At 37.3% G+C, this 14,319-nt stretch overlaps 1 protein-coding gene across 13 annotated transcripts in view; it reads left to right on the top strand.

The window, feature by feature from the left end:
* bptf (bromodomain PHD finger transcription factor) overlaps positions 1-14,319 on the top strand; it is a 153,068-nt gene that overhangs the window by 55,150 nt on the left and 83,599 nt on the right. For 9 of the 13 annotated variants that reach the window (XM_059653625.1, XM_059653630.1, XM_059653626.1 and 6 more), the window contains 3 exons: positions 6,766-6,981; positions 8,159-8,377; positions 12,133-12,330. In XM_059653625.1, coding sequence (XP_059509608.1) covers positions 6,766-6,981; positions 8,159-8,377; positions 12,133-12,330 — 633 coding nt within the window. The remainder of the gene's footprint in view (positions 1-6,765; positions 6,982-8,158; positions 8,378-12,132; positions 12,331-14,319) is intronic. The other 4 variants (XM_048554952.2, XM_059653632.1, XM_059653631.1 and 1 more) reach the window with 4 other exon arrangements.

Genomic DNA, 14,319 nt, shown 5'->3' on the forward strand with positions numbered 1-14,319 from the left:
CTGTGCCCTTGCACTTCTTGAGCTTCCTCCGAACAGGAAGAATATGGATTCATCAGTTTGAGAGCTGCAGTCAATAGGGATTAAGTTGCAGGATTTTGATTAGGTGCTGCTGAAGAAGTGATGATATTTTCCAAGTCAGGATTGTGAGTGGCTTTGAGGTGAATTTGCAGATGGTGGTGTTTCCATATATCTACTGCTGTTATCCTTCTCGATGGTCAGGGTTATAGGTTTGGAAGATGCTGTCTAGGAAGCCTTAGTAAATACCTGCAATGCACCTTGCACATAGTACACGCTGCTGCTACTGAATGTTGGTGGTAGAGGAAGTGAACATTTGTGGATGTGGTGCCCATCAAGGAATTGCTTTGCCCTAAATGGTGTCAGCATTCTTGAGTGTTGTTCGAGCTGCTCCCATCGAGACAGGTGCTGAGTATTCTATTATCCTCCTGACTTGTGCCTTAGAGATGATGGAAGGCTCTGGGGCGTCAGGAGGTGAGTTATTTGCAAGCCTCTGATCTGATTATTGTAACCACAATACTTCTGTGACTTGTCCAGTTCAATTTCTCATCATTGGTAACCCCCAGGTTATTGATTGTTGGGCTTTTTGTGATGGTGATGCCATTAAACATAAAGAGATGATGGTTATCTATTTCTTTGGAGATATTCGTGTATAGCGTGAATGTTAATTTGCTGGCCTGTGTTTGATCAGACGCAGAGAGATTTAAAGGGGTTGAGTCAATTTTGAGAACACCTAAACCAACTCCCACTCAACTGTATATCATTATGGTTCCACCTCTGCTAGTGATTTGGGGACAAGCCGAAGGATGTGTCAGGCAGTGTGTGTAAGGCATGATCCCATTAGTATTACCATGTCAGGATTGACCACTCTGCGAGACAACTCTCTCAATTGCAGAACTAGCTCCCAGATGTAGTAAGTAGGGCTCTGAAGGGTTGATAGGACTATGTTTGCCAATACTGTTTCCAGTGACTCAGTCGAAGCCAGGTGGTCTGCCCAGTTTTGTTTCATTCCTTTCTCGTGGTTAATAATAAGGGAGTTAAGCATCAATTCCATTCCTGTCACATGAAGGCCAGACCAGATAAGGATGCTAGTTTTCTTCCGTAAAAGGATATTAGTGAACCAGGGCTTTGTTTTTTAAAACTACAATTGGCAATGCTTTATGGTCATCAGCAGACTTCTAATTCCAGATTTTATTGAATTCAAATTCTGTCATCTGGCATGATGGAATTCAAACCTCATTTCCCAGAAGATTACCTAGGTGTCTGAACTATTAGCCTAGCAGTCATTACCATCTCCCAGCTTTCCACAAGATCTGGTACTTATACTGTCAATGTATTTTTATTTTAAGTGGTGTTTATATTTTGTTGCCTCTGAAAAAAAGAATTTCTGCAACAGCGACATAGTGAATCATATGACAACTATCCTTCCAAATGGAATTAACAGATTGATTGTGATCACAGAATCAGAGCATGCCTTCTAGCTCCATAATATAGTGTTAACCTTTGTACTGAGTTCACTTATTTGTATCCTGGATTATTATGGTATGGGGAAGAAAAGTTCAGTATGTGTTAACCTTTGGTCCAGAAACTTAAACATGCTCACCACACCTTTTATAAACTCTGCCTTAACATTTTTGTTTAAAAAAGCACAAGTGAATACAGAAATTGGCAAAACAACAGCGAATGTAGACAGTAACAGGCTTCAGAACCTTGACTAGTTACCACCATTCACACGTGAATAATGAATGACCAATGGATTTAGTGGTTTATTGAGCAAGTGTTTCTGATATTGATCACAAATGGAAATGTTGGCTGATTGCTGGAAAAAGAAATGGACATATAACAGTTTTACTTGTACTGTCCTGGCTGCGACCAGCTCAGTTAGCAGACTAGGATTAGAAGTGAGAACAGACAAATAAAGAAGAATAGAGGCAGTAGTAAACCACTGGGGCCTTTTGAACAAGCTCCACCGTTCGTTGTCACAGCTGACCTTCCAACTCAACAGCTTGTTCCTCCTTTTACCCCCATATCCTTTGAAGCCTTTAGCCCATGTTTATATCCAACTCTTTCATGAAATCTTACCATGTTTTGGCATCAACTGGTTTCTGTGGTACTGAATCCCACAGGCTCACCACTCTTATTTAATCCCTTCCCTTACATCTCCATACTGGGGCTTGTAAACAACATTTTCTGACACTTGGTGTTTCTTATCTGCATCCATACAGATTCAGCATCGTGGTTTTCTAAGTCCGTTTCCATCCTTATTATTGCATTGGTTTGTTCTTGCCTAACAATGCAACCCTGCCCTCTTTCCCTTTTTGCCTGTCTGTAGTTGCAGCTGTATCAATGTTTATTTGAGCTACTAATTAGAATATTGAATATTGTACATGTTAAGGCATAGAGAATTTAAACTTTTTAAACCTCAGCTTTATTTTGCAGTATGACCTGTTGTTTTGTTGTTCTCCCCTTTTTATACCTTCCATTTTTTTGCTTCTTAGATTTGTCTTTTGTTTTTATCTTTGTTCCTCCCTCTTCCAGCAATCCTCCACCATATATGCATTTCATTTCTGCACTCACTAACAACGTTGCAGTTATGATCTAAAGCGTATGAAATACAAGTTCAGCTTCATTTGTGCTCTTTTAATGTCTTTGGTTTTTAACATTAAGTTTTACCACTTATACTCGCTTCAGTGACCTTTCTCTGCAAAATGTACTCATTAACATTTCTCTGCGTTGATTTGGTGATTTTGCTGCCCTGTCTGTGAAGCTGTCTCTTTCATACTTCCCAGTTGTTGATGTCTTAACTTGTTGACAGTAACAATTTATTGTAACTAGTTAGTCCATTGAGCCAAAGCTGTGGTGTTGATTTTTACATTGAACGAGAACTAATAGCAATATTGATCAGATCGATGCTGAAGATCGCTTAGTGGGGACATCATTTATTGGGACCGGTATCTGTGATGCATCACTGAAAACTGCTCTCATTAATGGCAACAGTGAAGTACAGACCAAATTTTTTAGAAAAATGCCAAATTGTCCGCACTCATAACAAGAAGGTCAAGTTGTTGCAGCAGCTGCAGTGCCCTGCAGTCTCAGATGGAACAAGTACTCCTCCACCTTCTTAATCTTTCTCCATGGTCATCTGGAAGAAGACTTGTGGTATTCTCCACTTTCAGATTTGATTTGATGTATTATTGTCACGTATGTAAGTACAGTGAAAAGTTTCTGCTTGTAGTACAAGCAGATTATAACATACAGAGATCATACGGAATTGAACAGAGCAAGGAATACAAAGTTACGGCTACAAAGAAAGTACACAAAAAAAAAGCATCATAGAATCAACAGTACAGAAGAGATCCTTTGGTGCATCGAGTCTGCACCAACAAATAAACTACATTACTTCCACTTTCCAGCACTTAGCCCATAGCCTTGAATGTTATGATATTTCAAGTGCTCATCCAAGTACTTCTTAAACGGTGTGAGGTTTTCTGCCTCAACCACCCTTCCAGGCAGTGCATTCCAGATTTCCACCCTCTGGGTGAAGTTATTTTCCCCTTAAAACCCTCTAATCCTGCCTTTAAAAAGTATATCTTCTTGATATTAACCCTTCAGTAATGGGTAACAGGTGATCTGAATCCACACTGTCTATGTTCCTCAATCTTACACTCCTCCTGAGAGGTCACTTTTTGATCTTTTCTGCTCTAAAGAGAATGCCCCAAGCTTATCCAACCTCTTCATAGCTAGACTGATCCATCCCAAGCAACATCCAGGTGAATCTCCGCTGCGCCACTTCAGTGCAATCACGTCCTTCCTATAGTGCACTGACTAACCCCTTGCACATAGCATTCTAGCTGTAGCTTTAGCCAAATCCTGTCCAGGGTTCTCCTTAACTTCCCTGTTCTTATAATGTGTGCCACAACTGATAAAGGCAAATGTTCTTTTTTACTGCCTTACCAGATCTGTTAACCTGTCGTGCCACCTTCAGGTTTCTGTGGACAAGCACTCCGAGCTCCTTCTGTTACTCTGAACTTCCTAATGATCTTCCATTCATTGAGTATTCCCTTTCTTCAAAAGTGTTCCATTTCACACTTATCAGTGATAAATACCATCTGCCATTGATCTGACGAATCCGTCTGTATCCTGCTTTAATCCAAGACGATCTTCTGCTGTCAGCCACCTGGTCAATCTTTGTATTATCCACAAACTTACTCAATGTCATCCCCATATATCTTGAGCACTGAGGTACCTAGAACTGATCCCTGTGATATACCACTGGACACCAGATTCCAGTTACACAAACAACCTTGTATCATCACCTGTCTCCTACCACTAAGCTAGTTTTGGATCCAACTTACCAAGTTCTCCTGGATCTCCCATGTGCCCTATTTATCACTTTCTATGTAAATCAGAAATCCACGTAAGTTACATCAATTGCACTGCAATTATCTACACACCTAGTCATCACTTCTCAAAATTCAATTAAATTTGTTAGGCATGACTTCCATCTGACAAAGCCATGCTGACTATCCTTGATCAAACCTCGCACCTCCAAATGCAGAATAATTCTCTCCAGGAACACAAACAAAGATGCTGGAAAAGTTCAGGTCTAGCAGTATCTGTGAAGGAAAAAACAAAGCTTACGTTTCTGGTCCGGTGACCCTTCCTTAAATCTTAATTCTCTCCTGAACTTAATTCTCAGAACATAATTCTCCGCAAAATTTTCTCTAACAGCTTCCCTACGACTTTGTTCAAATTTTAATTGAAAGAGTCCTCAAATTGTGAAAAGCAAGTTATGCGCTTTTTTTTGTATTCTAGCACTTCAATAATTTCCAAGTTGTCTGGTTTTTCTCCCCTAAGCTATGGGGCAGTGCCAACTGCAGTACAGTAATATCAAATACAGTGCTAAGAAATTGACAATAAGTAAATTCTTTTTATTCAGGGGATTATGGTAACTAAATTTTCTTTGATTTAAGCAATATAGGAACTCATGGTGTTTAGTTTGATGCATCACATTCCTCTTTGGAAGGCCTATACTCTTGTACTAAAATGTTTTCTTGCCCCTTTATTCGGAGGATTATGGTAGCTGAATTTTAATCAACCTAATCCATTCAGGAAGTCATGATGATGATCACATTAGAGAGCTCCAGTAGGGCTCCATTATTTAAAAAAGAAAGCCCCGCTTTACTCTGACTCCCTCTGCCCCTCAACCAAGTGGATTTGTTGATTTATTCCTTTCTCCTTTTATTAGTAATGCATTGTTTGTATTCCAATTCTTTTGTCTTCTTTGATACACCTCACAAATGTGGAAAGCATTATTCTATATCTGGAACAAAAACAGAAGTTGCAGGATAAGCTGAGCAGGTCAGGCAGCATCTGTGGAAAAAATTAGAGTTAAAGTTTTCGGTCCAGTAACCCTTCATCTGAACTCTCTTTTTTGGTTTTTATTATATATCTCAATGAAATGATTGTGTTCATTGACATTTGAAGTCCCTTTAAAATTTTAATATCAACTTTTCAAGTAGTGGTTATTCCCTGTCGAATTGGAATGTTCAAGCAAGTCACTATAATGTGTGGAAATAGTTCTGGATGCCTCTGTCTTTGATGTAGTGTTGTCCTCTTGCTTATCTCTTGCTTTTCACTGTCCTGACCAGTGTTGTAGTTTGTAGGTGAGGTTGGAATGTCGGAATATTAAGGCACTCAACCTGTTCCTTGATCAAGGCTGAATTGCCTATTACTCTTGGTTCTTAACTCTTGATTTCAGAGACAAGGGTTTTGTCTTATGATGAGAAATTGAGCAGTTTAGGCTTATACTGTCTGGAGTTTGGAAGATTGAGTGGTGATCTGATTGAAGTATACAAGATGCTAAAGGACTCTGACAAAGCAGATGTAGAAAGGATGTTTCCTCGTTGGGCAATGTAGTGAGAGCTTATAGCTTTAGAATAAGGCATTGTGGATTTAAAGCAGATGAGAAATGACTTCCCTCAAGGGACTGCAAATCTGTAGAATTCACTACCCTAGAATGTGGTGCATCCTGGAACATTGAATTTAAAGAGGAGATTGTTAATTAAAAATCAATGGTTTGAACAGTTATGAAGAGCAACAGGAAAGTGGAGTTGAGGTCGAGGTAGAATTAGCTATGATCAGGTCAAAGGACGAAGTAGGCTTGAGGAGCTGAATTGCCCATTGGACACCTGCTCCTGGTTCTTAGGTTCAAATTGCTGTGAGGTTGCATTGTTTCTAATCCTGTGCTGCTGTCTAAGATTTACCAATTTATCGGTGCTGAATGGTTAGTTCTGACTCACTTTTTGAAATAATTTAATTGGTTGTTATTGACTTAAGATTTCTAATTAAGTAGTTATAACTTTGTTTCTGTAGATTGGATATTCTTTCCTTTGAAAAATGTTACTTTTTTGCGAGAATTACTGAATATATGTTCAATTGAATCTTAGAAGTAAAACGTTTGTGAGCTATCTTTATAAATATTTCTTGCTTTCTAATTGAGCAAGTATTGTCTTGTGGTTTTTGCACATTATTCCCTACTTTGACTGTAGGCCTAAAGAGCTCTTGAGTTTTTAATGCTGAGATTGGTGACATCGATTTGATACAAATTGAGCTTTATTGAATCAAGTTAGAGCTGTTAGCGTTTTGGGCATCAACTTGGAAGTGCACATTGGATTTTTTTAATGCCATATAAGATAGCAGAGTTAGCCTATTTGTAGTACTAAAATAAATCTCCACTCTCTTCCTCAGAGGAAATTTTGGAGCGGCAGAAAGCAAAACAAGAAGCAGAGATGGAGGAAGTTAAGCAAAAGGCAGCAGAACAAGCAGAGAAGGCCAAGAGAGAAACTGGGGATAATAGCCAAATGGAGATTGAGAAAAACAATGAAACATCAGAAGAGCAAACTGAAAAGAAGGACAAAGATAGTAAAGAGGTTGAAGAAAATCTTCAGGCAAAAGGCACAGAAGGTAAATAGTGTTTTACCCACTGTGAAGTCTTACGAGGTTAACGATCAGTTGGTGTCACCATTTAGTTCACAGAATAGAAGCACTTTGTCCCTGTTAATCATGAAACTAAACATGAGTTTCAAATAGCATCGATGTAGTGTTAATTCTGATACTCATGGTGGTAACTTTAGCTAGACTCGATAGCATAATTGTGGATTATCCTACCATCTCTCAGGTGACATAAATGGAGGCTTGTTCATTTTTAAAACCATCTGTGTTATGTTTACATCAGTCTGTTCTGAATTGTGAAGTTTATTTGGAGCATTGAAGATTTGTGCTTCATGCCACTTTATTGACTAACAGCAAAATCCCAGCCAATGCACGAGATTTTAAGTTGAAACTGATTTTGTTCTACTTGCTATGTAGACTCTGAGACCCAGATTTCCTGTATCATTGAGTTGTGTTTATTTTATTGATGTACCAGCACAATACTCCACTGTGTGTAGAATTACGAAAATCCACGAGTTCTCTTTTGTTCTCCCAACTAGTATCTTGGGAGAGCAAAATGTGTGTTTTATGTTCACTGGTGATTGTAGTGATGGCAGTGGAAGAACTTGAATAGGGCGCATTGAGAGCGATAGATACTATACAACTTAGTACCAATTCAGTAAAAGTTAATCTATAATTAATTAGTACCAATGGACTAAAGAAGCTGAATGTTAACTTTTATTTACTGTGTGGTAATACTTAGTCAAACAGAAAATGAGATTCAAATTGTTTGCAGTGTCAAGGCTGTTTGGAGGTGATCTTGTGAAAAATTGCTGATGTTGGGAAAGATTTCAGGTTGTTGCCTTTGGGAATATGCATTTCACATATGCTCTCAGGAGCAGTTTTAGCTTGGGCAAAATAATGCCAGGATGGTGTCCTTTGCCTAGCTACCCTGAAAAAAATCCAGTTTTATTAGACAGTTGTAAATACAAAAATCAAATCAGTTGTAGGTGCTGTATATTGTAAATATTACAAATCTGTTTGTGCACTTGTAAAATGTGAAATGAGTGATGTTTCTTAAATCGGATGTTTCTTAAATCGGATGTTCTCAAAATGTGACTGAGTTGTGCAAACTTTTTAGGTATTTCCTTAGACTTATGGCAAGGGACATATTCAAAAGGTGGTGCTTGTGTTCTGCATTTTGCTATAGACCCCACACCTAGTGTCGATAATTGTAGCTCTGAAAATTCAGGGACTTTGAAGAGTGATGGCAGCAGCCAAAATGCTTCTGCAGATGAAAATAAGCCTTGCCCAGCGAAGGACACTGGAGAGACAGAGCTAGCAAATCCTGAAGCTGAGAAGCTGACAGAGGAGAAGAAACTGGCGGCCGAATCAGTACAGCTCCCCCTGGATAGAACAGGTACAGAAGGTGACTCATCATACCTCTGTGGCGGGAGCAGTTCTTTTCTCAATCATCATCTGAGTGAATGTACTACCTTCATCTTTGGAATCATGCATCACACTTTTTTATTTTTTGTATTCATGTTCTTTGCTTGTGGGCTGCTGTTCTAATTGTTTGTTTATAAATCTATTAATTACTAAGTTAATAATGCGAATGATTCACTGACATTACTAACTTCTAAATCAAAATTTGACAATATCAATCACCTTTGCTCTTTGAAGTTTAAGATGTTTTTCCCCTGCCTTTCATGCCAAAAAATCTGTTAAGTTGTACCTTACGCGATTTGACTCCAGTTTGATTGTAGCTATTTCATAGCTTTTTTTTCCCTTTTAAGTTTAGATTTTCATCCTATTGCTCTTGAATGCACACCCAAATGCCCTGTCTCAGTGTGCATTCATGTGCAATTTCAAGCAGGTTATTGGTCAGAAGTATGAACACTGATTATCAATCCCTCTGACCATGTCAGGGATACGAAGACTGAGTATGCTGCTTTCACTGTTGATTTGACTGAAACCTCCTGTCAGTAGACAAGGTCCATAACTGGCTTTTTATTTCAATACAAGACTAGGCAATAGGATGAATCACAGAGAGTGTGTAATTTTTTTTCAGTAGACCATTGTTGTTTTACATCACATCAAACACAAACCTTTTTTTATAAGTTTAGTTTGTGCATGATGGAAGATGATTTTTGTCAGTGTGTATGTGTACTGGTACATCCACTTGAATAATTGATCTGCAGAGCAATGGTCCCTGAAGGAGGAAAATCTTTTGTAGCTATTACCCCATCCTATCAAATATTACCAATGAATCTCAAATGATTCAAATTAAAAACTCTAATTTATTGACATAATATTTTCATCTGTTACTTAATCTTCAATTATTATGGTTAGCAGGTGTCATCTCCAATGAAATATATCTTAAATTTCTTGACATTTTTGACAACTGTTACGACATTTGTTTCAAACATTGATTATTGTTGATGAACATATCAAATTGCATGTCTTTTCTCCCCCCATAAGCAGTAAATAATAAAAAGAGAAATGTTCCTTTTTAATAAGGATTGTATCTGTTTTTTCTGGATATTGACACTTGAGATGATTTTTAACATTGACTGACTCAGCCAATTTTACTTTTTGCTTATTTAAATACTTTATATGTAAAGTAGATATTTTAATTTGGTCTCTTGTATCTCTGAACAAACATTCAATAATCCAGAACTTCAAGGACCACGTTTAATGGATGGAAATAAAAATATTAGATTGTGTTTATTGTTTAAGAACTATTGTTTTGTAATCAGCTTTACAAAGATTCCTACATTAGTGTTTTGCAGTGTTGTCTCTGTCTCATTGTCTCATTCACTTGCAGCAAAGAGCATTGCCTGTGCCTTGCTGGGATCGTTTGTAGTTTGTTTTGTTAACAGCCGCAAAACAAGTTTCATGGTGCAGTTTCTATTAATTCTATTTTCCCTTTTGCAATATATTTTAAGCATGATTACCGTTAAATACCATCTATATTTGAGCTTAGCACTCAGAAGTAACATGCATCTTACAAACATTAATGTTTTCTTGCTTAGCATTAGCACTCAGGCAAGATATAATTCAGTAAAAATTCTTCCTCTGGTTCAATATAAACCTCTGACCCAATAAGATACTTCTGTCCCAGTCCTAGTACAGCACCACATTCTGTGTCAGTATAAATGTTTCCATTCCTCATACTAACTATTCTGGTGGTTTATCTGACTAAGAAAATATTTAGCACAGAATTGTGTTTTACTTAACGCAGGGCTCTCACCCATCAAAACTTAGGTAAAATTAAGGATCATCTCAACTAAGGTAAATTAAAACCTTAATTTTACACGAGACCATAATAGACAAAGCATCTGGAAAGTATTTTAGAGATCAAGAAAAGTTTGCTCAAAATAAGTGGGAACTGTAAAATGCTTGATGACATAAGCTGGTGGAATGAGCATTTAAAAATGCAGCAAGAAAAATGTTTTAAAAATGCCTGCAGTGTTAAATTTCATGAATAGTAGCATTTAAAAGGAAGACAAATTAATTCATGATAAATTTATGCAAAGTAGTGATTAAGTCATAGTTTTGATATATGTAGCTTTGCCATTTTATAGAACAGATATTGAAATATCTGGAATGTTTATAGTGTGGACTCAGCAAGTGCTTTGAACTGTAGTGATATGGGATTTGAGATTCTAGAAGGACTTTGATACATTCTGGATAAAATTACAAATAGTCATAAAATTTTTATTTTCTTAGAATCTCAGAATCACAGATGGAAAGAGATGTTTTCCAAGAAAGAAATTGCTTTGAGTTTTCCCTAGTTAATAGATAATTTTTGCACAAAACCAGTTTGTGACTTCTATTTGATGTCAGTCCCCTCGTACAATTAAGATCAAGAGCAAAGTGTGGAAGACAACATTGGCAGCACCCCATTATGCTGCAGGTTTTTGGATGCTAAATGTATAATCATTTCGGAGCTCTCTGCTGAGTAATTTATTATTGCAACCTTTATTAGTTGTTTTGTACTGCAAGATCACCACCCTTAAAGTTTATAGGCCATTGAGTTCATCTAAGAAATATTTGGCTGTGCAGTGTCAAGACAGCTCTGCTGTGCAGTAAGAAAATAACTGATCTACCTGAACACCACTTTGCTGTCTCATCTCCTAAAGAGTTATTCTCCATGTATGTTTTAGATAAGCTTTTGTGACTCTATATATTTAGAATTTCCTTGCTTCTTAAATGCATGGCATATCGTACTACTGGATCTGTGATTAAAGTATCTTTCTTTCTATATTTTATATATTTTAAATATACTGCATGACACCTTTTGCATTGTAATGTCTAATTCTTTCCCATACCATGTGTTTCTTGAATAATTTAATTGTTCGCTTCCTTAAAATGCAGCATTTTAAGATTTTTTTCTTATATTAAAATACTGAAAGGGAATCATAATTGACTCTGTTCTCAGATAGCTCACTGGGAGTGTGCAGCTTCACGCAAACTATGTAGGTCCTAATTTGACATCTCTGCAGGAATGGTAGTGGGGCTACCACAACTTGCTTTGTTTTCCAGACCACGAAAGGTAAAATCAGTCATAGCCCCTTCTCCTAATTGCAGTTCAGTGATCTTATTTGTGCTGGGGCGTATGACTAGTAGTTAAGGATAAGGGCTCATGTTAAATATATGCCTGGTCGTATGGCTTTATATGAAGATTGGCAATCTTGATGAGATCCAGGCCACCATGGCACTGTGCCTAAGCATGGATCAGCAAGCAGAGAAAAGAACGCTGGGGTGGAGAAAGGGGAGGTGAGTGGATAGAATAGCACTTAACAAACCAGTCCCAGATTTGTTATATCAAGCTCTGACATTTTCAAGTGGTTTAAACAGGAGTGGATTGGAAAGAATTACTGTTGTCCCAGTCTACACAGCTTTTGCTTAATTAGAAATAACCACGTAAATGAATGTCTTGGTTAGTATAATTTAAATGTTTAAGTACTGCATGTTATTCAATTAAGTTGAGAAAACCTGAGCTCTGTTTGACCAATCTATTCCTGAACTGTATGCCAAACAGTGTTGCTCATTTCATTGTGGTTGATGCTGTTGTCTGGTGAGTTTGACAATTCATTGTCAGTGTTTGTGGAGAAAGAATCTCGGATTGCTTTTGATGTTTAATAGACCAATTTGTGCCATTGTTTTCTACCACTTTAGAAGATGCTGTTGAGACTTCTACTGTTGCTGCAAACACTGCTGTGAAAGCTCCATCACCGTTGCCTGCTGATGATGATACCAGCAATGTGGATTTGTCCAATGAGACGACCACTCAGGATACCAGTTTCAAAATGGTTGAGGATTTAGAGAATATGGAGGGATCTTCTCAGTCTTCAGGAAATGGCCAGGATGAAACAGGTGAACTTAAATTATTTCTGTCAAAAATGCTGACTTGCTATAATACATTATGAAATTTGAGTAATCAAAATGTAGCACAGGATAAATAGCAAGTTTTTGGCAGAACCCATACTAGTCAAGAATGTATTTGCTAACTCAACATCAGCCCCAAAAAATGGCATGGAAAAAACTGAAGTTTTGCACTTTTTCATTAATTAACATGAGCCTTTGCTAATTTCTGTTCAGGAGATTATCGTTATAGTTTTAGAGTACTGTATGTAGGTGGTTATCTAAAAGCCAAAACTGTTGAAGCATTACAAGTATAGCTAATGGGTGGCATAATAGAATTGTCATGGGGTATATAGATTTATTCAACTGTTTACAGTTGTGTCTCGAGCTACATCTGAATATGGAGATTTTTATCACACTTGGGGGAGAGCATGAATAGAGATGATCTTGATGCATGCTAGCAGCTTATGTATCTAAATAGAGTGTGAGTTGCAGTTGCTTGTCCAAAGAAAATAGAAAATGCTGGGCTGAAAAGATGTTGAGCTGTTTACCTCACTCCTGAAACCTCCTCCAAAGGTATCTATTATTACCTCACAATTTTTCTCTCCTGATTTTACTTTTGTAGTCCATTTTGTGATTAGCATTTACATAAATGGGAAATTTGAGCTTAAACCCACAATCTTGTGACAAAGTTTTTTGGGACACTGATGTGCTATGCTATTAATTTCATTAAAAGTAGATTTCATATGTGATTCTCTTCCACTTAACATTTTACCTGGGTGTGCATTCCTAAATTTCAGAGTTATTCATCATTAGACCTTTAGTTCCACGCGTTTATTGATTTCAAATTCCACTGTGTGCCTTGGCAAGATTTGATCCCATATCCCTCGAAGTTTACCTTGCTCTCTGGGTCAACAGTTTAGCAATAATACCACTAGGCTCTCACTTCACTGTAGACTCTGCATTATTTCGGCAAGTACTTGTGGCAAGTGCTTTTTAAAACTTCTTTTAAAAATAGCAAGTTTGTGCTTAAAATCTTCACAATGACGTGAAGGAATTTCTCTAACTCACTCCATTGAGTCAATTGATGGAAAAGCACTTTTTAAACCCATTTGTATCTGTGTGCTGTTATTCGCTAAAGTGTTGCTATTAGGGCCGATAGCTGTTTGTTGATTCCATAATTGGGGAAAAAAAAGAGATCTTTTGATAATGTTGCATTAAAAAAACTAAATGTATTGCAGAAGACAGCTTATTGTTGATTACAGTAGGGGATTTCCACAACCAAATTAATTACTTCAATGAATCATGTATCATGTAGGGCTTTAGAATCTAAGTGTTTCTCCAACCTTTTAGAAAACCGTGAACGTCATTTCTTACGGAATACCATCTGCATATCATTTTCATGTACTTTCTAGTTTTGTGAGAACTTTTGAACACACGACTTCTTTGTTTAATTCTGAAGACTTTTACCTGTTAGAAAATACCAAGTTCAGTCATAGAATCATAAGGTCCCAGATTTGCCATGGAGTCCTAAGAGGATTGTCAAGTCTAGTTCAAGATCACAAGGAAATCGAAGATTATCCTACTGTCAACCAAAGTGGTTTTTATATACTTCTAAAGTACCTTATTTAGAAAATGTCTAAAATGTGTACTTAGTTGTATAGGATAATGACACAATAAACAACTCCTTAACACCCCAGTCCCCCAGATCATCAGATCCTTGCTCACCAGAATCGTTCAGGAAAGTAATGATTTCAATGCATCTTTTACTGTCAAGCCACAGTCACGTAATCTTCATGCATATTGAAAGCCAAAAGCTTAGCTATATAGAACTGTTACTGTTGAAGAGGATTCCCAAAGCTAAAGTTCTTCTGAAAAATATATCGTATGTATTATGAAGACTCTTCTTATTTCATATTGCTAGGACTCACCTGAAGAATTATGGAAAAGAAATTGATTTAAATTTTTTTGGAAATACCTAGAGGTTAAATACTTAAGCGG

The sequence above is a fragment of the Stegostoma tigrinum genome, chromosome 22, assembly GCF_030684315.1.
Source record: "Stegostoma tigrinum isolate sSteTig4 chromosome 22, sSteTig4.hap1, whole genome shotgun sequence".
Lineage (NCBI taxonomy): Eukaryota > Metazoa > Chordata > Chondrichthyes > Orectolobiformes > Stegostomatidae > Stegostoma > Stegostoma tigrinum.